The 22,881-nt window shown below is 37.9% G+C and overlaps 2 protein-coding genes across 3 annotated transcripts in view; one reads left to right on the forward strand and one right to left on the reverse strand.

Moving 5' to 3' along the window:
• LGI1 (leucine rich glioma inactivated 1) overlaps nucleotides 1-2,703 on the reverse strand; it is a 28,979-nt gene extending 26,276 nt beyond the window's left edge. Inside the window, exon 1 of the mRNA XM_066554531.1 lies at nucleotides 2,592-2,703. The gene's annotated coding sequence lies outside the window, so the exon portion shown is untranslated. The remainder of the gene's footprint in view (nucleotides 1-2,591) is intronic.
• LOC136559366 (protein FRA10AC1) lies at nucleotides 2,655-21,725 on the forward strand. 2 transcript variants are annotated; one of them, XM_066554533.1, is made up of 14 exons: nucleotides 2,655-2,915; nucleotides 6,343-6,419; nucleotides 8,388-8,480; nucleotides 8,561-8,606; nucleotides 9,432-9,508; nucleotides 10,186-10,269; nucleotides 10,751-10,835; nucleotides 13,986-14,031; nucleotides 16,712-16,825; nucleotides 17,838-17,880; nucleotides 18,325-18,449; nucleotides 19,051-19,089; nucleotides 20,356-20,440; nucleotides 20,874-21,725. In XM_066554533.1, exons 1-14 carry the CDS (start codon nucleotides 2,670-2,672, stop codon nucleotides 20,914-20,916), a joined length of 1,203 nt encoding a protein of 400 aa, XP_066410630.1. In that variant the 5' UTR covers nucleotides 2,655-2,669; the 3' UTR covers nucleotides 20,917-21,725. The 2 variants fall into 2 exon arrangements, with proteins under 2 accessions (XP_066410630.1, XP_066410631.1); XM_066554534.1 differs by lacking the exon at nucleotides 2,655-2,915 and adding an exon at nucleotides 4,426-4,527.
• Nucleotides 21,726-22,881: the final 1,156 nt, after the last annotated feature.

Here is a 22,881-nt window from a genome sequence, read left to right on the forward strand (position 1 = left end):
TTCTCCAATATGTAACCTGTATAGAAAGATTGAAGCACCTTCTCAGGCTACAAAAAGGGAAAACTGTGGGGATATATATCTTTAGGGCATTAAGAAATTAACTCAAGTAGCAACAAACAAGATTTTTTCTTAGATAGTAGGAAAAACCTCTTATACCTAAGAGGTTAATAGATTACGGTATTATGCTGTGAAATCTCCTACACTAGAACCTCTTATGATCAGCTCAATAAGTATGTGTCAGGTATACTTTGAATTCTGCATCTCTATGATGTATGTACCATGTCTGACTTTAACTTTTTGGATACATCAGGTCTCATAGTCTCATACTTTATTTAGCCCATTTTAGATTTAGGGCAGAACTAAAGTTAAAGCTACAATGATGTTTTCTCCTTTGTGGACCACAAAGTTCAGGACTACTGTAATTTAAGACTATTGTTTCACATTACTGCTGACCTGATCTAAAAGAGAGCTTGCTGCTCACTTCCCACTTCCCTCCTGTCCCATCCCTAACATTTTTTCGCTTCACCAGGGTTACTCATCCAGACACCATATCAGGACGGTCACAGGAGCTAGGGTGGCAGAAAATTAAATTCTGCAGTTCAGCAGAATGCTGAATCAGTGGTCAGATGAGCATTAGAGCCAGTTCAGAAGAATGCTCTCTTCAGTGGCAGCTTGACTTCCTTGTAAAGATTGGCACAGATTGGCATAGATTGACTTACTTGTGAAGGAAAGCTGTGCTCCTAAGGTTTGGCTGTACAGTCATCGAAATCCCACTTATGACCTCCTGCCCTGTAAAGACTTATGTCCATCTCATCTGTTCTTTTTCCTGTATCTTCCAATCCCATGAGACTCATAAGAGAAGTGCCTTTTTGGTGTCAAAATATACTGCTGCTAGAATTAAACTACGGAGATACTCCCATTGGAGCAAAGTATAATGCATATACCAACGCTAAGGGCACATTCAGTTTGAAATTCCAGTTTATTTAGAAGGCCATTTCTGAACCCATTCCCCAGCTGTAGCTTACTGTAGCCCACATATAAAATGCAGTCAGGTGATGTTCTGAAGCAACACAGTTAGACATCAGAAAAGCACAGCATAGCAAGATGAAATTATCTAGCTGCTATTCTCAGAAAAGCTGTTTATAACATAACTTCAGCATCTACAGCAGCTGCTATAGATGGACTCACTGCAGATAATTTTCCTGTCCCAGAAACTGTATTTTTTCTATATGCAGGCTTTGTGGCCACAGCCCAATGCCAAGAGATTCAAGCACTGTAAATCTTTCCTCTACCTTTCCCACTCTTCTTCAAAGTGCATAATCAATGATATGTTGGCCCAGTTTCTAGAATCATGTCAGGATTCATTCACACTAAAGCAGTCTGTAATTTCCATAAGACAGGAACAACAAAAAGATGCTTGCTATTACAGATTTGAGAGTATACATTATTTATGTTGATATATTTAAATTATTAATTAGGATAATTCCATTCTTGCAAAAGAGTCTCTGCCCTTTAAAGGAAATGGGCCACATTCAGTAGGACTTCAGCAGAATACTGCATGCACTCAAATATGCACAGTGCCACTCAGTTTCTTTCCATAGGACACTTTAGCATCATCTTTGCATCCTTTCACAGCAATAATGACATAACAAGTAACACAAACACTAGGTCAGGAGAAAAAAAAAATTGAAAACAGCGATCTACTAGCCAAGGTAAGGAGATTCAGTGTCAGCTATGGTGTGTGATTGTCTTACTGCAGAAAAGAAACACCTACAACTTATATTTTACAACTTGCATATTACAAGGGTAGCAGCAGTATTTAAATTTTTAATATTTCCCTGTATTAAGTGTGTCTGTGGTTTAACTATCCAGGAATCAATAACACAATTGGAAACACAGTCCAGATGGACTACAGCATTTCAGACCTCAGCAGTTCAGGTTGTGTTTGATGGGAAACTATCAATTCCTTGACAGCTAATTGCTCTATCTGATGACTTAATGCCGAAGATTGGTGCTTCCCAGCTACTTTATCAGCAAATACTTCTGGCTTATAAAGCTCCTTTTTATGATGCAACCCACAGGCTCCCAAACTCTTATCGCCCAGTTGCCGCCGGTCCTCACAGGGAAACTGAGTCACATACTGCCTTTCGTTCTTCTAACTGCGAGATGCGACTGACGAGAAGAGAAGCCGCTGGCACAGGCAGCAATCAGTGTTACAGATCGCCGTGCCGAGGTCACGATCTCGGTCTGTGCCGCACCGAGGGGATCGCGGTCCGCGCCGCGCCGAGGGCAGCGCGCAGCTCCCGGGCACGCCTGGCAGCTGCTGCCCTCCGCAGAGCGCCTCCCGGGGCCTCCCGCCCGGAGCGTCCCCTTCTGCGGGAGAGGTCCCCTCCCGAACAACGACCCCCGCCTCCCCGATCCCTCCCGAGGCACCCTTTCCACCGAGCCCCGGCACCCGCAGCGGGGTCTGAGCCCGTTCCCCCACAACAGGGACTGCTCTGCCCGAGAGCGCCGGGGATGGTGCGCGGGCGACCCGGGCCGGGGAGAGGGGCGCGCTCAGGCCCCTCTGAGCCCCTGCGGCACAGTCCTACCTTCCCAGAGGCGGAGACCGCGGCAGCCGGGGCCGCTGACCGGGTTCCCGGGCAGGGAGACTCCCCTCGCCCCTAAACATGATGAGCGGCTTTCCCCTCCCCTCCCGTGCCGGCTCGCCCTCCCACGCGCCCCGGTGCCCCGCGCCGCCCGCAGCGGAGGGAGGGACGGAGGGAGGAAGGGAGCCCGCGGTGCGGCCCTGCTCCGCCTCTACCCTGCTTTCCGGGAGCACAGCAGCGCCGGGGCCGGCAGCAGGGCCGGGTGGCGGAGGCGGCCCTCGCCGCGCCGCGGCCATGGAGCCCGAGCAGCTGCGCCTTTCCGCGGCCGTGAGTGGGGCCGGGAGGGAGGGATGGAGGGGGCCCGGCAGAGGCGGGCGGGGACAGGCCCGGCGGAGGCCGCGGCCTCCATGGCGGCGGGGCCGGGGCGGGCGGAGGAAGGGCCGCCGGGGCCCGTGCCTGTGCCCCACTGCAGCGGCGGAGGAAGGGTCAGGCGGGCCGGGACAGCGCTGGGCCACTGCAGGATAGCAGGCAAGAAAGAACTGCTTCGGAAGCTGCGTCTGACTGGCCGGTGTACGGTTTCTCCGTGGAGCTCCACAAAGCTCCAGTCCTCGATGTCGTGGTCTGCTGTTACCTACCTTTTACTCCTACTTTTTCTTTCATAGCTGTAATAAAGGGGAAATATATTGCGAGTGCTTTTTCTCTTTGTTAGGGTCGCTCGCTGTACAGTATACGCAGGCACGCCTTGTAATAGGTTTTACAAAGAAGAATCGGTTTGAATAGTTGCCTATTCTCAGGGTTTTTTTTTCCTCAAGTGGGGGTGGCAAAGCTTCATAGACAACATCAAGGTGGGAAGAGCATGTTGCAGTGAAGCGTTCTGACCTTCCACACAGCATATTTATCCATCAATGATGGCTCCTCAAGTCCTCTTATAGATCCTGTGCTTCCTTCACACCCTCCCCAAATAGTTTGTACTAAAACAAGCACTCAGGCCTGTTGTGAGTCACATCTGGGCTGTGAGCAGACGCGGCCACAGACCTGTGTGCTGGGCAGATAAAGGGGAGGATGGGCTTGTGAGGACAGCGGCAAGACTGGGCCCGAGGTCAGGAGCCACGAGTTGGGAATATTTTGTAGGATTGTTTTGCCTTTTTTCTTCTTCTTGACTGTTGTTTCATGTTCAGTCACATGTTGTGGTCAGGAGTGGACACATTTCACCAGTGTGTGTTTACCCCATTGGAGAGGCTTAAAGCAGGTGACTTCTCTGGATGCAAATATCTGAAAATATACCTGTAAATGCAGTGCTGGGCAGTTTGTAGTGTCCTGGATTGATGTTAAGAGTTGGTATCTCAGTTTGACATCAGTTGTGTACAGTTTTCATGCATTTACTGTGTTTTGTGGGGGTTTTAGGAGCCAAGAGTTTAGTGGACTCTGTTCTGTCTCTAGCTGTTTCATCATTAAATAATCCAAGATGTTTGGATTGCTTAAGTGTGAGCTAAATGTTCTCCAAAGCATATTTGTGCTTGTTTTGTGGTTTCAGTTTATTTTATTGTTTGGGAATAAAGAATTCAAAGTTGGCGCAACAGCAAAATACACTGTACCATTTGAGTCAGCTTTCAGGTTCATGTCTTGAGAAAACACTTGGTATTTGTATTAGTTATTAACTAGAAGTATTCCGAGTCTGACAAATTCCATCAAAGTTTATGTTGAAGGGTTTACTAAATAGTGAAAGTAGTTATTTTAAATTCTGTTGATGATTATGCATGTCCATGTCTATATCTGTTAGGTTAGGCACAAAGCTTTGGTATCTGCTTGTCTATTTCTACAGTTAAATATTAAAATTTTCCTTATCTGGGATTGTAGGTGTCTGTTTACATTGTCCTTCCAAAATGGCAAGGTTCATTTATGGATGAGGTTCTTTGATGGAGTTCATGAAATGAAGTGGGTATGTTTTACCAAGAGTCAGGTCATCTTGGAGTCATCCTGAGGTGTGAGGTTAGAACCCATTCAGTCCCAGTCTCTGTGAGTGTCATCCAGCACTGCTGGAGCTGCTGCTGTCAAACCCAGCATCAATGCAGCACCTGTCTGTCCTGCTGTTGCCTCAACAGAGGAGTGATCCACAAGTGTCAGGAGTGATCATCAGTCATGGGTTATGTTCTTTTTCACTCTGAATTTTTATCTGTGAGGTATTAGAGTGATTCAGAAGAATGTCTGAACCTGTGAAGAGCTTTCCTGTTGGAAAAACAGCCTAGTCCTTAGCCATACCTGCCCTTATACTCACACTCAGCTTCACAAAAGGCAGTCATCAGCTTCTGAGAGCCCTACAGTATGACTCTGTTGGAGTAGCTTCTCTTGCATCTTTTTTTCTTTTATTTGAATCATTCCTGGAATCACTTGAGAGCTGATTAGTGAGGATGTCTGTTTCTTTCCTGGGGTACATCATCCAAGGGCAGCTGCTCTGTGAGAATCTCCTTTCATTTGAGCTTTCTCCCCTTTTCAGTACATCATCTGTCTGGGGCTTTCATGGTCATGGTGTTGGCTGAGACTTCCCAGACGTTGAGTGTGAAGGAAACTCTCGATGTTCATTTGGGAAGCATTACTAATGCCGTTTAAAATATTCCCAGATTAGCATGATATTTTTTAAATTTAGAAGCCAAGTATGCAGCAAATGTATTTGCTACATACTTATAGAGTGTTCAGACTTTCTAAACTTTGTATAAGCTTCATTAACAAAAGTAGTGACAGGCTGGCTACTAGAACCACCTAGCTATGAGACTACATTGTTGCTGCTTTTTTGCAAGTTCATGAGGATGGTTTACAGCAGACATCTACTGCAGTTGTTTATTTGGTTTGGAGTTTTGTTTGGGGGGGTTGTCTGCTTTTTTGTTTGTTTCAGTTTTGTTTGGTAATGGACAATTTTTATGTCTCGTGGGAAATAGGAAATAGTTCAGAAAAAGTTCTGACTTGCTTTTTTTGAAATATATATGTGTAGGAGAGTTACGTGTTCTTCAGAAGCGTGGGAGGAACATTACAGTATTTGTTTATTAATAATAATAGCAAAGGATTTTTAAGAATCTTAAAAAGAGTCCTTCACTATCAGTTTGAGAAGATAATGTTTTACATACTGTGCACAATACAAAGCAGTTTTTGGTGTCAGTAGAGGGTACCTCTGACTCTTCAGCATGGCATTTCTGTGAGACATTTATGTCAAGAGAAGCCATCTCATCAAAATCATCCTGTGGAGTTGTGTCTTTTTTTCAGATTTGCAGCTACCAGTGTAAGATCTAATGATCTAAAATGCTGCATGACAGCCCAAGAAACTTTTATTCCCATTTTCCTTCATTTATAATGAGGACATTATCACTTGCTGTCCTCCAGCCCCCTGAAAGACTAGCTCTTGGGGAAGATATTCATGGTTGTCTTACATAAGGAACGTTGTTTAGAAAATAAAAACCCAAGGTATTTATCATTCTTCTGGTTTGCTGCATCTGTGTGAAGATTAAATATGAGGACATACACATATAAATTATCTGTAAAGTGATCTATTTTACAAAGTGATCTCTCTGTGCCCTGTATTATCTGGAATATACTTTGCATTGTCTGTGGAATTTTGTTTGGCTTAGACATGTGAGAATTTGCACTAGTTCGCTTGCTCTCTGTCTTTCTATCTTTTATTTATGCATGATGGACAGTGCTGACTTGTGATGATGCCATATCCATATTGCATTAGCAGATATATTGACTGGTCTATTATTTTCAGGCACATGGCCATGGAGGCTATGATTCTGATTTTAGTGATGAGGAGAGTGGAGAGAAGTCTCTGCAAAAGACTAAAAGGTAATGTAGTACAGAATTAACACTTCGCATTTTGTATTTTGTACAAATGGCCTCTTAGTGTGCATAGAAGATGATGCTGTTGCATGTAAGGTCTGGTGTTGAAATGGTTTTTGAAAAAATCAATCTCTGATTTCTGCATCTCCTCATCTCAAGCTTGCCAAAGCTTGTCATCTCCAGGGGCAGCTGATTAAGAGCTGTTCTGCCATCTCCATCTGGTGTATATTTACCCCTCAGTTCTTGGAGCAGAGTGTTTTGTTTTTCCAAGCATTAGTATCCACTGCTGGGTTTTGGCAGCACTGTTCACACCACTGTGATCCATCAGGACAAATGGAACTGCTGGGAGTGCAAGGCAAAAAAGGCCAAGTGGCAGCAGGCTTTGTAGATATAAAACACATAGAGATACAAAGTGAAGAACTGATGCTGCTTCTTTATTATTTAATTTGTGAAGAGACCTGGGAATTGGTAAATTGTGTTGTGATCAATCCTTGAAATGCACCTGCACATCTCTTATTTGAGATGACCTTGGCCAGTACTTTCAGTGATTTGCACAGTTAGTGACCTGGAATTTTGTAGTCTGATCTGACTGATTTGTTTATGTATTTATTTTGCTTTTGAACTGCAAAACACCTTGACACTTTCTGCATCATACTGAATATTTGGCCTACACTTTGCATGTACTTTTCTTACTTTTTCTTGTCTCTCCCTTGCTCTTTTATTGGACTTTATTTAAGAAGACTTTCTGGAAACTGTCCTAGGACTCTTGCATATTTTTCCTTTGTAGGAAAATTGAAAGAATGGATTTTGTAGTGTCTGATTGCGTTCTGGGGGGAAAAAAAAAATCATTTTTTAATCTTTGGAATAATAGCATGCATTGTGCCATTTAATTTATTTTATAAATATAGCCATTCTCCATTAAAACAGTGACTGGTTTTGTTCAGATTTCATTTTATTTAGATGCCATTGCACATTCTACCATTCCACTTCCTAGGTGGAATATTAAGTAACCATCATGAGCCTTTCAAAAATACCATCATTATCCTTGTTCTGGCACACAACTGCTGATTCCCAGTAGGGCTCTTACGTGGGTTCCTTTTTTGCTCTATCATTGTATTTATTTTCACTTTAAGGAAAATAGTAGTCTTAAATTCTCTCTAAATTGCTGTTTTATAGACCCTTCTTAAGGGAATTTTGTGCTTACAGATCCTTTTGAGTAAATGATACCTTAAGTTTCTGGAGTCCTATATTCCATAGCTAGAAACAAATTCCCTGGCTTGTTTTCTTCAGGTTTCTGATTACCATGCTTTCTGCCCACTGATAATTATGGGAAAAATCTTTTCTTCATCTCAGTTTATGAATGAAATTAACTAAATATACCTTTTACTAGCTAAAATGTTTAACTTTTTATTACTTTGTTGAACTCTAAAAGTAATTTTAGCTGCCTACTGACAAATATGGTTCATTACATGGCAATTGACTTTTAAATTTGTAATTCTTGTGATTGCACTACAAGAGGCAGAGCTGTTTAATGAGGTGTTGAGACACTGGCATGAAAGGAGGGAATAGGGTTACTGCCAGTCACTCTCTCTCAGTGAATGCACTGTCCTTCCTGCTCCTACTTTCCAGTGCAGCTGAGATTTGTAAAGGACTTTAAATATCAGAGAGAAACTGAGGCGTCTTCCAGGTTTTAGCATTGTGGTTCTATAGTAATAATATTAATAAAAACAAGTATTACAAATTGCTATTTAAAGCAATTGCCTTTAAATGCCAGCTGGAAGCAAATGCCTCTCTGATTTTGTTCTGCAAGTGAGGTAAAGTCCAAGCTGATGTTGGTTCTGAAGTTTCATTATATTCCTGTAGAAAATAGCAATATAACAATTTTTGTTACTCAAGATAGTGCAAGGTTTTGCACGTGAAAATTTTATTGCTTATGAAAAGTTATTGACTTTTCTTCCTTTTTCCCACCTTTAGAATACAGGAAGATGCCCTTCTGATAAAGCCATTCCAAAAACCAAAACAAGGCAGTGTGGTTCACAGACAATTCGCAGCTGAAGAATGTGATAGGTATCTTTTATATATTGCTTTTGTGGAACATTTTCCTCTTAATGGAAAGATGGTTTTCATTGGAACGTGTTTGTTAACAGGGAAGAAGCAAGAAAAAGAAGATTTCACTTGATCTCTATGGATGCTGTATCCTTCTGTTTCATTTTTCAGGTTTGAAGATGGGGCGCAGGTTATCCATTATGGTAAAATACTGGGATTTCTCAGTTACCACAATCAGTGACAGTGCAGCACCAGATACTGAGTCATTCTTCAGAGGAGCTTCTTTTTCTGCTGAGATAAAAGTGAATTGAAAATCTTTTAAGAAGCCATATATAAAGTTTTTGTTTGTGAAGACATTTATTTTTTTAATAAGTAATTACACATTTTGCTCAAATTGTGGTACAAAATGTGTTTCAAATTATGTTTCTGTTTTGGCCTCACACTGAGGCCAAATTGTTCTAAGAAGCATTACATATTTTTCCGTGATTTTCATTTCCAAACTAAAGCATACAACTTTTATTTGTATGTTGGTGGTAGAAATGTAACAAATTATTCCATTTTAATAGCCAGATTGTTTTTATAATAGAAAAGTACAAACCAGTTTTAAACTAAAACTGCAGAACTAAGAGGCTGTTGTCTAAATCACAGCTGAAAAAGTGAACCAAGTTTCTGTGTATATGCATACAGAGCATCTTTGATAAAGGAAGACAGTTTTATAAATGAAGAATGAGGTTTTAAAGATGAAATTGCCTAGAATTCCTGTATTTGGAAATTCACTTCTATGAGAGGTTATTAAGTAAAAGTTCCTAATTAACTCAATTCTTCTTTGTTTTTGGAAATTACTGAACTGTTTGTGAGGAGAAAAGTCTTTCTCTTAAATATATAAAAAGATTTTGGTTGGGATTTTTTTCTGATTTTAAACTGTGGTAAAAGGAAATAAGTTCTGAAAAAATCCTTAATTGCTTTATGCAGTATGAAAGGCATAAGAAGTTTGTGCATGACTACATCCTGTACTATGGTGGCAAAATCGAGGATTTCCGAAGATCTGGGTGAGAACCGTTAGCAGCCTTTCCCCTCCTGACCTCAAAGCTCCCTGCTTTGTCAAAGCTGTTAAATATATATTATAGCTTTGGGGGCAGAGATGGATGTGTGTCAAATTACTAATTATTTTGGTCACAAATGGTAACTACAGTAATTGGAAATACCCAAACACAAAACTGTCTTGTTTCATTTTGTTTTCATATTTTTAGGTAAGAACATACCATGAGCTGAATTATTCTTGTTTTGTTATGTAAAAGGAAGGATGACAGGTGATCATTTTTAATGGAGGGTACATTGAGAAATATCTGTCAGAATCTTCAAAATAACAGTCTGAAATACTTCTGAATGTGCAGAATTGCTATCCATTGTCCAGAATAATAACTTCTTTAGAGCTATCCATAACTGCCTTTGAACATCACTGTCCTCAATAAAGATTATTAAAGTGTTTTCAGACAGGATCAAGTCATCCAGAATTTCAGTGGCAGTTTTCAACTGTGAGTTTTTTTATTTGGGAACAGGTATGCCAGGGAATACATTTTTGATAGTTTTATTTCATAGAAATGTATTCCTTTATGCTGTGAGGTAGAGATTAGAACTGTAAAATATTGATGCTTACCAAATCATTATTTGATGGCTTTTCATTTTAATGTTACATTGTACTAAAAAAAGCTGTGTCCTTTTATAGAGCAAATGACAAGACGGATCTTGATGTTATTAGAGAAAACCATAGATTCCTGTGGAATGAAGAAGATGAAGCAGACATGAATTGGTACCTGAAACTATTATAGGATATGTTATTTTTAGATCACTTGTACTAAATTTGTGGTTTCCCTTACTAATTAAGAATTACTGTGCATATTTGATCATTCTTTGATGCATTTGAAAATAAAAGTCCATTAGAAGGTCTTTCATATTGTAATATTGCTCAAATGCCAACATGAATTGATGACAGAAAGAGCTAATAAATAATAGTGATTCTCTGAGATCCAAATAACTGTTCAAAAACTCTGAAGAAAGCAGAGTTTGAAAAAATACAGTTTAGTATGTACTGTGGATTTATTTTATATTTATTTTTCCAGTCTTATGGAAATTACTCCTTAGTTTAATGACTACGCATCTGTTGCATTTCTAGGTCTACAACTTGTGTTCTTTCAATGAAACAAATGTCTTTGTCTTGCTAATGTCATTACAATGTAAAGTGAATTATGTTGTCTTCTATATTTAATAAAAAAAAATACTTTTTGTTTCAGGGAGAAAAGGCTTGCAAAGAAGTATTATGACAAATTGTTCAAAGAATACTGTATAGCAGATCTCAGCAGATACAAAGAAAATAAGGTACCTTTCCTTAGAGTAAATCATCTTGGGTTTTGAAATATAACCTTTTTTAAAAATTGCCTTATGATTGTGGATATGTCGTAAAACCAGAATTTTAGTACCCCTTCCATAGAAAGGGAGCTGTGAGAATTTGACAAGTTACTTACAAGCAGCAGTTTGAATCCAAGTATTGTGACTGCCTCAAAAATGTGCTTCTGTGGGAATAGGAACATTTGTGTCAGATGATGTTTTATGAAGAGGTACATTGTGTGTGAAAGGCAGAAAACGCAAAGGGGTTAAAGAAAGAAGGCTGGAGAGGTTGCTTGGAGAGGAGCAGTAGATGAAGCCTAAAACCCCATGGAATGTTACTGTTCAAAAAAAAGTCTAAAAAGAGTTTTGTACTTGAATGCTGGCAGAAACAATTTTGGAAAAGTCTATTCTAAAGCAGCATCTTTTGCTGGTTGTTCTTTTCTGTTTGTGGAAACAGCATTTGTATGTGCCTTGTAAATAAATAGAATTTCTCAAGAGGAGCAGCCCAATTCCAGCACCAGGTTTTCTTCTTAACTGGAACAGCCTTTGTTTTTTCCAAGTTTTTGGCTGACTAACTTCTTAGTCAGAGAATATACATGAATTTTCTATTGTGTTTTTCCAAAGGCTGGTGCTGAACTCAGATGTGTCTTGGTGTTTCTAGCACACAGTAACCCAGTCTATATAGTTCTTTTCAACTATTTTATAGTATTGAAAATTACATTAACTGGTAAATATTTGCAAGGACTGGGCTTAGCTCTATTAAGAAGAAAAGATGACAGGTCATCTAATGAAAATTGGGACAGTAAAATGCAAAAATGCAATTAAAATCAACAAAAACTAAAATGCTGAAGATGCCTTCCCTTCTTTTTTGACTAAATTTGATTTTATTTTCCTGCAGGTATTTCCTATCCCTCAATGTCCGTTCCATCCCCCATCCCCCCAGCTGATTTCCATTGAGAATGCTTACAGATTTTGTTTCTCTCACTACTGTGCCAAGTTTCCATATGTTTGCTGTCTTTTGTGGGAAACTGTTCTGCCCCAGATTTTTTTGTGTCTGTGTCTGTGTCTGTGTCTGTGTGTTTTCTTGTGTTGTGTGAACAGTATTTCCCTGTCAGACTTCAAGTGTGTCTATCCTAACTTTGAGGTCACTCTCTGTTCCCATTTATGCTCCTAAGTCATTACCTCTATTTTTGGCATTGCCATGTCAGCATAAGTGCTGTGTCAGGCAATTTGTAAAATATATATGCTTTCTTTTCTCAGATAAGTTCTGATCATGTGACAGTCCTTTCTTAGAAATTCTTAGAAAAATAGAAAAAAGTATGAGATTTTTCTCAGTGACTGATTTATCCATGCCCATGTTTGGTACAGAAGGATTTCAAAGCAGGCTTTTCTCTTGGAAGTCTTAAATAAGCTGCTCATCCCATTTGCACCAATGGAATACAGTCTGTGCTTTCAGATTTTTCCTGCCTTAATTTTTATTTCTGCATCTCCAGAAACTGGAAGCTGGATATCTTTAGCCCCTTGTGCCTTTTGCTTTGCAGTGCTGGTGCTATGAGAAGTGCAGGGTAGATAAAAGCTTCTCAGCTAGTCAGCCTTTTGCATCATAGTTGTGATGCTTCATCTTAATGTAAGAAATTCTTTTATAGTGAGAACATTCAGTTGCTGGAACAACCTCCCCAGTGGCACAGTGGATCCCCATTGCTGGAGGTTTTTCAGATGCAATTACCCAGGGTGATAGATAATCTCATCTGGGCTCCCTTCCCCATGGAAGGTTGAAGCTGTCAGTCTGTTGAGGTGCCTTCCAACCTGAGCTGTTCTTTGGTTCTGTGATTCTATATCATGCTACTTGGTGTGAAAGCAAAAGTTGGAGGTCAGTTTTCTCTGTTGTTTTAAGTACATATATTGCACAGATTGAGACTTGCACTTATGTGCTCGTCTGTCTTTTCACAGCTGTAATCGTTTGCTTCTGGCCAAAATCTTCTAGTTAGATTGGTTTTCTAAAGATCTCTGCATAGAAATTGTAGCTCAGATCTCTTTAGGAGCTTTTCTTCTGAAGTTAATCACTGTTTTACAAAGGACTGGGTAAAGGTTCCATGGCAGCATCTCCTTTGAGAATCTGAAAAATAAGCAGAACCACCTACTTAAAAACAGAAGCTCAGGAGAAAACAGATGAACCCCTGAGGCCACAGGCATGTTCCAGTTGCTGGTTCCATTTGCACACACACACACACACGTGGCTGGGACTCCCCTGCTCTCATCCCTAGAGATTCACAGGTGCTCTCACAGCCAGAGCTGGAGACCCACTCACCCTTCTTGCTCCCAGGCTGCTTCACCTGCTGATGACCAGTCTGGCTTGGCCTTCACTGGTGTTTGCTTTTAATCAGAAATGCCACTGTGAACCTCTGGTGTGAGGCTCTGTAGAGACAGTGGAAGAGTGTTCTGACAGCTCTTGCTTGTGCTGGGTCTGTTACTCCTGACACTTTCCCTAGGTAAGAGTTTTCTAGGTCAAGGTTGTCTTTGAACCTTCAGTGCATCTTGTCTGCAAACTTTGAGGCTGATAAATGACCATCTGTATTGTCAGATAGTTCAGTTCTATTGTCAGCTTTGCAGTGCAGCACAGGAGGGTGCTCTGCATTTAAGTTTTACTTTAATATGCACTGGACTGGAAATGTTCCCTTTGTTGTCTTATTTTCCTAGAGAATTTCTTATTTGCTGTCTCTGTACTTTGTTTTGTAGCTTATCAGATTGGAAGTGTGTCCTATTTGCTAAGAAATGAAATCTGTTTGACACCTGGTCATTAAATAAAACACATTTTGTTATTTTGTTTTCATTTCCAGATTTCTAGGCCAACTTGTCTTGTACTTGGCAATGTTAATATGTTTGCTTTTGTAATTGTTTTTCAGCATGGAGGACGTCCTGTAAAAATAAAAATACAAATATTTAAACTATTTTTATTTAAAAAATACTATTCTGGCAAGCAGAGGCAGAGAGATAATTTTAATTAAAAGAGAAAAAATTAAATTTTCATGACCAGAATTAAAAATGTGATCCACATGAAGGACACCAATCAACTGAAATTAGTCTTTACCGTGCTTAATATGTTGACTATTCACAACTCAATTTTGGTTCTTATCTTAACAGTTTGGATTTCGATGGCGACATGAAAAAGAAGTAATTTCAGGAAAAGGTAATGATGTCTTTCATTTTATGTTAGATTTCTTCTTGATGCTCCTCTTGCTGCTTTTGGACATAATTTTGTTAGATAATATTTGATGATACTGGTAAGTTTATCAGATAATAATGTACAATAAATTGACATGTCTTTCAGCTTTCCTATTTTATGCTACATAGGTTTAGATTGCACACTGATCTGCACATATTACAATTAAAAGAGCATATAGTTTATTCTCACAAGGTCACTTTTGTAATAGCACCACCTTAATATGTTTGATAATGTAGAATTTCATGGGTGGGCTTTTTAGCTGCTTTTCTCTAGCAGTTCTGCTACCTCATTAGCTTTTCATACCTGTAACTGAAGTCTCTCAGTGGTTTTCTTCGAGAATAATTTCTTGATTAACAGCTTCTCCAGTGCTGTTCTGCAAAATGTTAACTTTTTAATTAAAGTTTCTTGTGTGAGACCTGTTTTAGGCTAAACTGATTTTGAAAGCTTCGGTGGGAATGATTATCATGTCTCCCAATCCTGCCTCTAAATCAGCACCTTGATTCTGGGTGAGAAGTCTTACCAGTGTGTTGCTGGGACTTTGCACAGTGGTCCTTGTTCCATGGCAGAGGTGCTTGGGCTTTTTCAACATGCTGAGCAAGCAAGGAAGTGAGGTGGATCAAGTATTGCTGTTCCTAGGGTGGATTCTCATACACTTGTGGGTTTCAGAAGTCATGGATGCACATGCCAGAATATTGCATGGAGTTGCTGATCAGTTTCACTCAGTTACAGTTCTTTAAACAGCTGTATTCTGCAAACACCTGTATTGTAATATATTTCAAACAGCTAGAAATGCATTTATGATTAAAAAAAAAAGTATTTCAGAGTAGAAAGCATGAACATTAATGGTGGGGATTTTTGAACTGTAAATGTTAAAGCCTCTAAAGGTAGTTGTAGTCGTATGTTGCATTTAGCACTACATATTATATTAATGGATAGTTACATTTGATAAAATTACATGCTGTATTTAATACTTTAAGAAGATAATTAAGATTAAATGAGAAGTAAATTATTTTATGTCTTCATGGGCGAAATTATAGCTTTGTACATTTAATATGTGGTACTTCATATTTTAAAATGTGGGAGAAAGTGCAGAATTTTATATTCCAAGCTTTTTAATGGGATCCTAATGAAAAACGAGCAATGGGAACAGGAGTGGGTAAATCCTCCCTTTCACCACAGGGGGGCGCGAGAAGCCAACCCGCTCGCGGGTGTCGGACACGCTCTCCAAGTGCAGTTCCAAAAAATCCTTTTAAAAACACCCGTGGGTCTTTTATGCTATTTTACAATATAAATCAGGCATATAAATTGCTTCATTAAATGTAATAACACATCTACACCTACCTGACTGATCATTAGCATTAGCATTAGCCATGTATGTACCTGTTGTATGTACTGATGTAGCTGTGTCAGTGGTGATGTACAGTGGTGATGAGAACCACTGCTGGTGCACTTTTACTAAGGTTTGGGGGTGGTAACAAGGGCATGCAGGAATGGAGTACTCCCATTTGGTTGCTTTGCATTTGGTGCTTATCTTTGCATGGTTACAAAAAAGAAGGGCTAGGATAAGTGAAAGAAGAGGTGATGCTTGTATTACTGATTGAAAATGCCACATTATTTCTTTGGCATCTTTCAGTCTTTGCCATAAGTTTTGAAAGAAGATCATATTGGAGATTGCTATGACACAGGGTATGATAGCCATACCTTATGTAGGGTTAAACATACTTAACGTATATTAATTTGAAACTTGCTTTTTTAATGAGAGTTCTGGTTTTTTTCTTTACTTCAAATGTTTGCATTGCAAGTGGTGTTTCATTACAGGACTGAAGTATCTGAGGACACTGCCAATCCATCAGTTAGCTGCTTAAGCAGAATTTTCTGAGGTTAATCGTTCATCAACAGTCCTGCTTGTGAGCCTATTAATGCACATCCTTTCTGCTGCTCTGCATACAAATCAGTCTCTGCAAAGGAAATGCATGTATCTTTATTACTCCAGTATTGGGACTTCAGTGGTGCAAACAAAATTGATTATGTGCAGATCTGTTTTAAAATCAGTGTTGCTTTCACATAATGAACCAAAGGAAGCTTTTAAAGCTGACATAACATTTCTAACGAAGTTGAATTTCCTTTTCTTAATGGAAAGGTATTTATGGATATTCACTAGAATACAAATTGTATGTCCTGTATGTCAGGTACACTAGTTACATAAAAAGCTTGTGGGCATCTTCATACTGTACAAATGTGATGCTTTGAATCATTTGATGTCATTAAAGATGCATGTCTGAATCACAACTTCTGATCCATCATCCTCTGCTAAGTGTCATTTGGGGTATAGGATGTATCCTGGTTCATTTTTTCAGAGTTCATATTAGGCTTATTATTTCATAATGTACACTTTCATCCACACATTTCAAAGCACAGATATGTTTTTTCCTTTGCAAATAGGCAATATTGGACAAGTATGATTGCTTTGTTGTTCCCTATTATTATTTCCTTAATCTAGATGTTATTTTTAGATTTGTGGGGTTTTTTTATTTGAAAGAAATGGAAAATGAAAACCAAAAACAGAGCAGAACTGGAAATACCAACCCCATATCTATTAATGTTAATCATTGAACCACAGTTTGCTGGTTTTTACTCTTTACAGGTCAGTTTTCCTGTGGAAATAAACACTGTGATGAGAATGAAGGCCTGAAGAGCTGGGAGGTGAATTTTGGTTACGTTGAACATGGTGAAAAGAGGAATGCACTTGTAAAATTGAGTAAGTCCGCCCTTCTAGGATATGTACACTTAAAAGAAGAAAAGTATCTTGTGCTTTGAATGTTATTGAGTGAGACCCAGTGATAATAATATGAGTTCATGACAAAGGCAGAATAGGAGATCATTTTGTTGAATTAATCACAGGTAGTAGTAAGGTGCTCTTGATTTAGAGAGAGCAGCTGTTATCATTATAGATGACAAAGTTGTTACAGATTAAGAACTTTATTCTGTATAATTAGCATGTCATAAAATTTGAATAATTGGCTATAAGCTGTTTTACATAGAAGCATTTCTAGTTTAATGGACAATACTGCATTGCAAGGAGAATTTCAACATTGTCATTGCTCATTCAGTTACTTGGCTTGGAAGTCCTTAGGGCTTTGGACCAGACAACTTCTTGCACATCTTCAACTTTACTGGTTTTATTTTAAATATTCGAGTTTTCTTCTAAAAAAGAACTTCTCAAAGTTCTATTTTTAAACAATTTTCCATCCTTACATCTTGACTGTGATTTTCTAATTCAGAATTGTGTACATGATGATCTGTTTATCAGATAATTAAACTTAGTACAGTTTATATAGTTACTTCATGTAAAATGAGTGAGTAGTGGGGCTTTTTCCTTTTGTGCACAAGCCATTCCATGTGGGAGCACTTGGTCTCTGACAAGGCTCTAAGAGACTTACACATCTTCAGTATAATTGCAGAAGTATTGGATCTGTGCACTAGGATCCATAATGGGATGTCTGTACATGAGAAGCACTGATAGTTCTTTAATGAAGAGCTGCCAATGCTAAACTTGTGATTGTCTTTCGCATTTAGTAAAATCTGGGTTTCTACTGGAGACTTTCATCATGTATTTTTTCAATCCTGACTGCAATTACATTGTACCTAGTGTTTTGAAGGAAAAGCTGCTGATGTTGAAGGATCTAGCTCTAACTAGTTTCGTATTTTTGTTAGTTATGCTTCAGGTTATCAAATTCTTGGCTGCAATGTTCTCATTTTCTCTTTTTCAGGACTATGTCCAGAATGTTCCCACAAACTAAACTTCCATCACCGGTAATGAAATATTTTCAAAATAATGGGGTCTGAATTATTGATAAGTTACAATTATGATGAACAGCACACAAGGACAAAACATCAGTGAGATGATTAGGAACTTGATTTATCCTGAAATAGCATGAATATTCTGGAGTTCTTATAAAGCCACTGACTTGTCACTGTTGAGAGTTAAGATGCTCTGCTAATGACAGCACAGAACCCCCAGACTGGAAGAATTCCATCCCTACCATCACAGAAGTTTCATTTGCTTAATTTCAGCCCAGTGATTATTTTTCCTCTATTTATAATAGCACTTTTTTTTTAATTGAATCAGTTTTTTTCTGTTTGACTACTGATCGGTGTCTGAAAATATAACACGTTTGACTGAATTAAATATTTCAGATTTACTGTTGCATAAGAAGTATATATAACAGAGGAGGTGTACATTCATCTTTTTTAAAGGAGGAAAGAAGTCAAAACATGCAAGAAAAGAGGCACAGCTGCACAGAGCTCTAAGGAGCCAAAAAATAAGAAGAGAAAATTGTCTCATTCAGCAAAAAAAAAGTCCAAAAAAAAGACGAGTAAAGGTAAATTTAAACTTTAAAACTTCAGTTGTTAAAATACTCAGGTTAATTGAACCTTAGTTTTGCAACAGATGAATAGATGGAGACATATAATTACGCATAAATACTTTTAGTTACACAGACAGATATGTAACTTTCTTGACTGCAACACAGGTAGTCAAAAAGGTAAATCTCTTAGGTAAAATTTTCTAGATGCAGAAAAAAAAAGTTTCTTATATTTAACAGAGAGGGACAGCCTTTTGAAAAGTATGCACTGCAAGGGAAATTTGTGCAAGCATTGGATGTTGCATCCTAGAAAGGGTTGTGAAGTATTTCATTCCATGAGGCTTTGGGGTTGAAAGCCTTTTGGAAATGTTAGATAACCTTTTAACACCAGAGATCTTGGGTTGACATAAATAGGCTCAAACTGATGACCTTTGCACTCATTAAAAAAATCCTTTTATTTCAGTGTTTGCTCTCTTTCTTTGAATGTGGTGTGTGCATGCATGTACAGATCTTAAGTGTAATAAATTGTGATAGAAAAATCTTTGTAGACAATATAAGATAATAGATAAAATCAAAAGCAGTTTACTGGTTTTTTTTCTATTTTGGTGTTTCTTTACAGATCAGGTTTCTTCAGACGATTCAGATAATACTGATAAAGGTATTTTAGTATCCTTTATGGTTTTGTAATAAGTTGTATAATATCATAGACAGTTGTCATTGATCTTGGTTTTATTACCTGTCTGTTTCAATATTTTATATGATAAGAATACTGTCTGAAACAAGCAGAAATATGAAGGTTTGAATGAATGACTTACATATCTTGGAGAAAAAGTGTAGGGAATTTTAAGGAGGAAATTGTTTAATCAAAAAATAAAAATGTGGGCAGATAACAGAATGAAAATAACCAGAAAAATGGGAACTCAGGTTGTTGCAAAAAAGAGCAGAGGGTGCAAAAATAGGTACATTGTTAATAATTTCATGTTGTGTAGTCTGTATTGTGTAAAGATAGTATTTTTCTGATATAATAGCTACATTTTCCTTCAGGGAGTTAAACTGATATGTCCTCTGCTCAAAAAAAAAAATTAAAATAAATCCTAGGCTTTAATTAATGTCTTTTCCAGCTACCACCTGTAGTACATCAGAGACCTACTTATTGCAGGTGGATGCATTTAGTCACTGCTTGTATCTCAGTGAGTCCCGTCTCCAGTTTCTTTTTTTGTGAAACAGGCCCCATCTCCTGGTCATGCCAGTTCTTGTTGCAGACTGTCTGGAAGTAATTGACTGTTTTCACTGCTCTGCTATACATTTTTAAGCATGTCCTCATCCCCTAGGCTTTCCCAGTTAGATACAGGAAGACCTGAAGCACTTTTCTTATGATTTGGGCCGTGCCCAAAGTATTTGTTTTGTCAGGAAACTTGTTGGAAGATTCAGAGGGCGGGGGGGGGGGGGGGGGGATGGAGTTTCTTATATGAAATTCCTGTATGCTAATATGAAATAGTTATGCAATAATCTGTGTTTTCTTATAATTTCATGTACTGATAAGTCACAATTGATAAGAACTATCATTTAAGTAAGGTAATTGATTAATCTAGTATCATAAATTGAAACTATATTGTATATCTGGGTTTGTAATTATTTAGTTTTAGGAAAAAAAAATGCTATGTTGCTGTTGTGTCAACAGCATCACAGATCATTTTTTTGACATGGCTGTTGTTATGTTTGACCAAAACATTGCTTTGTGATACCTAAGAATCTTTTTGATTACACTAATTAGCATTGCAAAACATTTTCATTTTCACTTTATGCAAAGTGTTCTGTTTATTCTCTTGGTTGCAATTAAACATTGCTTCTAGCATTATACCATCTAATTAAAAAACCGATTATTTTAAATTTTATTTTGTAAACATTTCAAATTTTTTAATAGATTCAGATGACAGCAATGCTGAAGATGGTCCTTCAGAAGCTGACTCTTTGAAAGGTTCTCTGCGAGAAGCAGATGAAAAATCACGGTTAGTTTGATGTAGTGAGCTTGCAGCTACTGAAATGTACAGGGTCCATTCAGAATTGCAAGACAGAATTGTCCAGTGTTTCAGTGAGTATTCACACATAAAAGGTTATGTCAAATCTTTTTCCATGCAATGAACCTAAAAATGTGTATTTAAAGAGGGGACATACACAACTCTTGAGGAAAACTGTTGTTAAGCCACTGCCATAGGACTGCTGCCTTACCCCCTCTATAGCATTATTATCTTAGTGGCAGGTCCTAAGGGTCAGCTCACACAGGGAAATGTGAAGGGTATTGGAATGTAGTGAGTAAGTCAAAAATATCTATACTTTCCACAATTCTAATCAGAAGTTTGCTAAAACTTTTTTATTCAAAGATTATCTCCTAGGTACAAATCCAAAGCAAAACTTTCTGACATTTATTTTTTGTTGTTACAGGGAAGAGGAGTTTCATGAGTATTTTCAAGATTTATTTCTCTAAAACTAGCAATTGATGTTGGCTGATTTTCTTCATGAGTTGTCAAGATGGAAGTCTGGAAATCCAGTTATAATTTTCCAGAGACCCCTATCTGCCAGCATACCTTTTCTACAGTCACTCATATGGACCATTTGGGTGGATTTTCTTTGTAGAAGGATTTAAATCTAAAAACCTTGTTTCTTGTAGTAGGCTGCATACTCTTGAAACAAGAGAAATAGCTTTTCAGTTCAGAGCAAAATATATATGGCACCCAAACTTATACAAACAAGAATATAGTTTATTAACATTACAACAAGGAAGTTCACTGCTTTTTATTTGATCTCAAACTTCAGTTATTGCCAGATTTTTGTAAAGGAGCATTTTGTAAGATTGTGTGAGTAGTTTAAAGCCATACACTTTATTTATATTTTTAATTTATTAAACAGAAATTAATAGCCCTAAATTTATTAGCTATTTAGATTTTAATATTTGGGTATTAATCTCTGTAAATATTTTCAAATGCTATTGGAGAACATCACATTTTGTCAAATATGTATTCTATCTCCCTACTCCTTTAAAAAGTTCAGTTTATTGTGACTTTCTTTTAAATTTTAGTTGTAATGTGATGTGTCTTAGAATTCCACCTATAAAAATATGTTTGGTTGGTGAAATTTTTGGTGTAAAAAATAACATGTAGCTTTCTACTGGAGATGTACGTGACTTTCATGTTACCTGTGGCTTCTGATCTCCTTCCCATTGACTGAATGTTAATCCTTCTTTCACGTGTAATCCTGAATATACAAATAAAGCACGAATATTGCTTGAGAAACGTACTGGATTCATCTTCTTCTTTGAGCTGCAGCACATCTTTAAACATTCATTCAGTCATGTTTCCAAAGAAACAGACTGCACATGAAAAAGTACTATGCCAATATTTTTTCTGTCTGGTGAAAATTACTTTGTATACGAGGGTCACACTTTTTAAAATTAGGTTTTCATGTTAATCTGAGTAAGTTAATGTTGTATAAAATATATTTTTGATAAGTACTTCTCACTGTAGGTGTAGAAAGTATTTCTAGGAAGAATTTGATGTGGACACCAAAACAGCAGAGATGGTTGTAGTGTATTTATGAACATATCACATGCACTCATATGAATAAGTTAAGAACTCTATTTACAAGTATTACTTACTATAATTACATTTTAAACATTTTGTACTTACATAATAGATGTACAAGGACATATTTAGGGCGTCCTTGAGTAAGAAATAAACGTATCCTTGCATGAAGGCTTCTTTAGGTAAGAAGGGGGATTTAAAGGTTAATTCTCTGTCATCTTGCAAGCTTGGCTGAGAGTCAAATCCAATCTGCAGCAATCTGCTTAAACGTGTGCAACTTGCCCCAAGGGGCTTTTGTCGACTGCATTGCTATATTTGTTGCTTCAAGTATTGTATATTAATTATAGGTTCTGAATAACTAGCTTCTCTTTGGGTCTTTAACATACAGTTATAAAAAGTTACACTATACATATTAAATACATAATTTAATACAGTTTAAACAAAATTACATTTTCAGACAACCTTGAAATGGTTTTCTTTAGCAGCGGCATTTAATACAGAAACTAATGTGATACCCAGTTTTATGTCATAACTATTTGCATAAAATACTTGGTTCATTTACAAGTCAGAATGTTGTAAGTGTTTGGAGGTTTTTTGTGGATTCCTTTAATTTTGAGTGATAAATGTACACAGAATGCTCTGTTCACAGAGCATTCTTAGAAAAGTTTATAAAGAGCAAATTGGTCATTCTCCTTCCGTATGGATACGGAGGGTCCTTCAGAGGAAAGAAGAAGTGTGGGTCTGCTTTGTTCAAAGGAGCAGGAAAAGTGGCAGGATTGAGTCTGAATGTTGAATTTCTCTATTGCAGGAGTTGCATTTGACATCCATCTCCTTAGATTTGAAACTGATTGCAGTGAATACTCAGGTGTGTG

The sequence above is a fragment of the Molothrus aeneus genome, chromosome 8 (genome assembly GCF_037042795.1).
Source record: "Molothrus aeneus isolate 106 chromosome 8, BPBGC_Maene_1.0, whole genome shotgun sequence".
NCBI classification, from domain to species: domain Eukaryota; kingdom Metazoa; phylum Chordata; class Aves; order Passeriformes; family Icteridae; genus Molothrus; species Molothrus aeneus.

Bases quoted from the DNA above. Each gene is read 5' to 3' on its own strand.
- LOC136559366 (XM_066554533.1), top strand. From the start codon at position 2,670: ATGATGAGCGGCTTTCCCCTCCCCTCCCGTGCCGGCTCGCCCTCCCAC. The intron at 6,420-8,387 runs GTAATGTAGTAC...TCCCACCTTTAG, and splicing joins TCTCTGCAAAAGACTAAAAG to AATACAGGAAGATGCCCTTC. The intron at 20,441-20,873 runs GTTAGTTTGATG...TTGTTGTTACAG, and splicing joins GAAGCAGATGAAAAATCACG to GGAAGAGGAGTTTCATGAGT.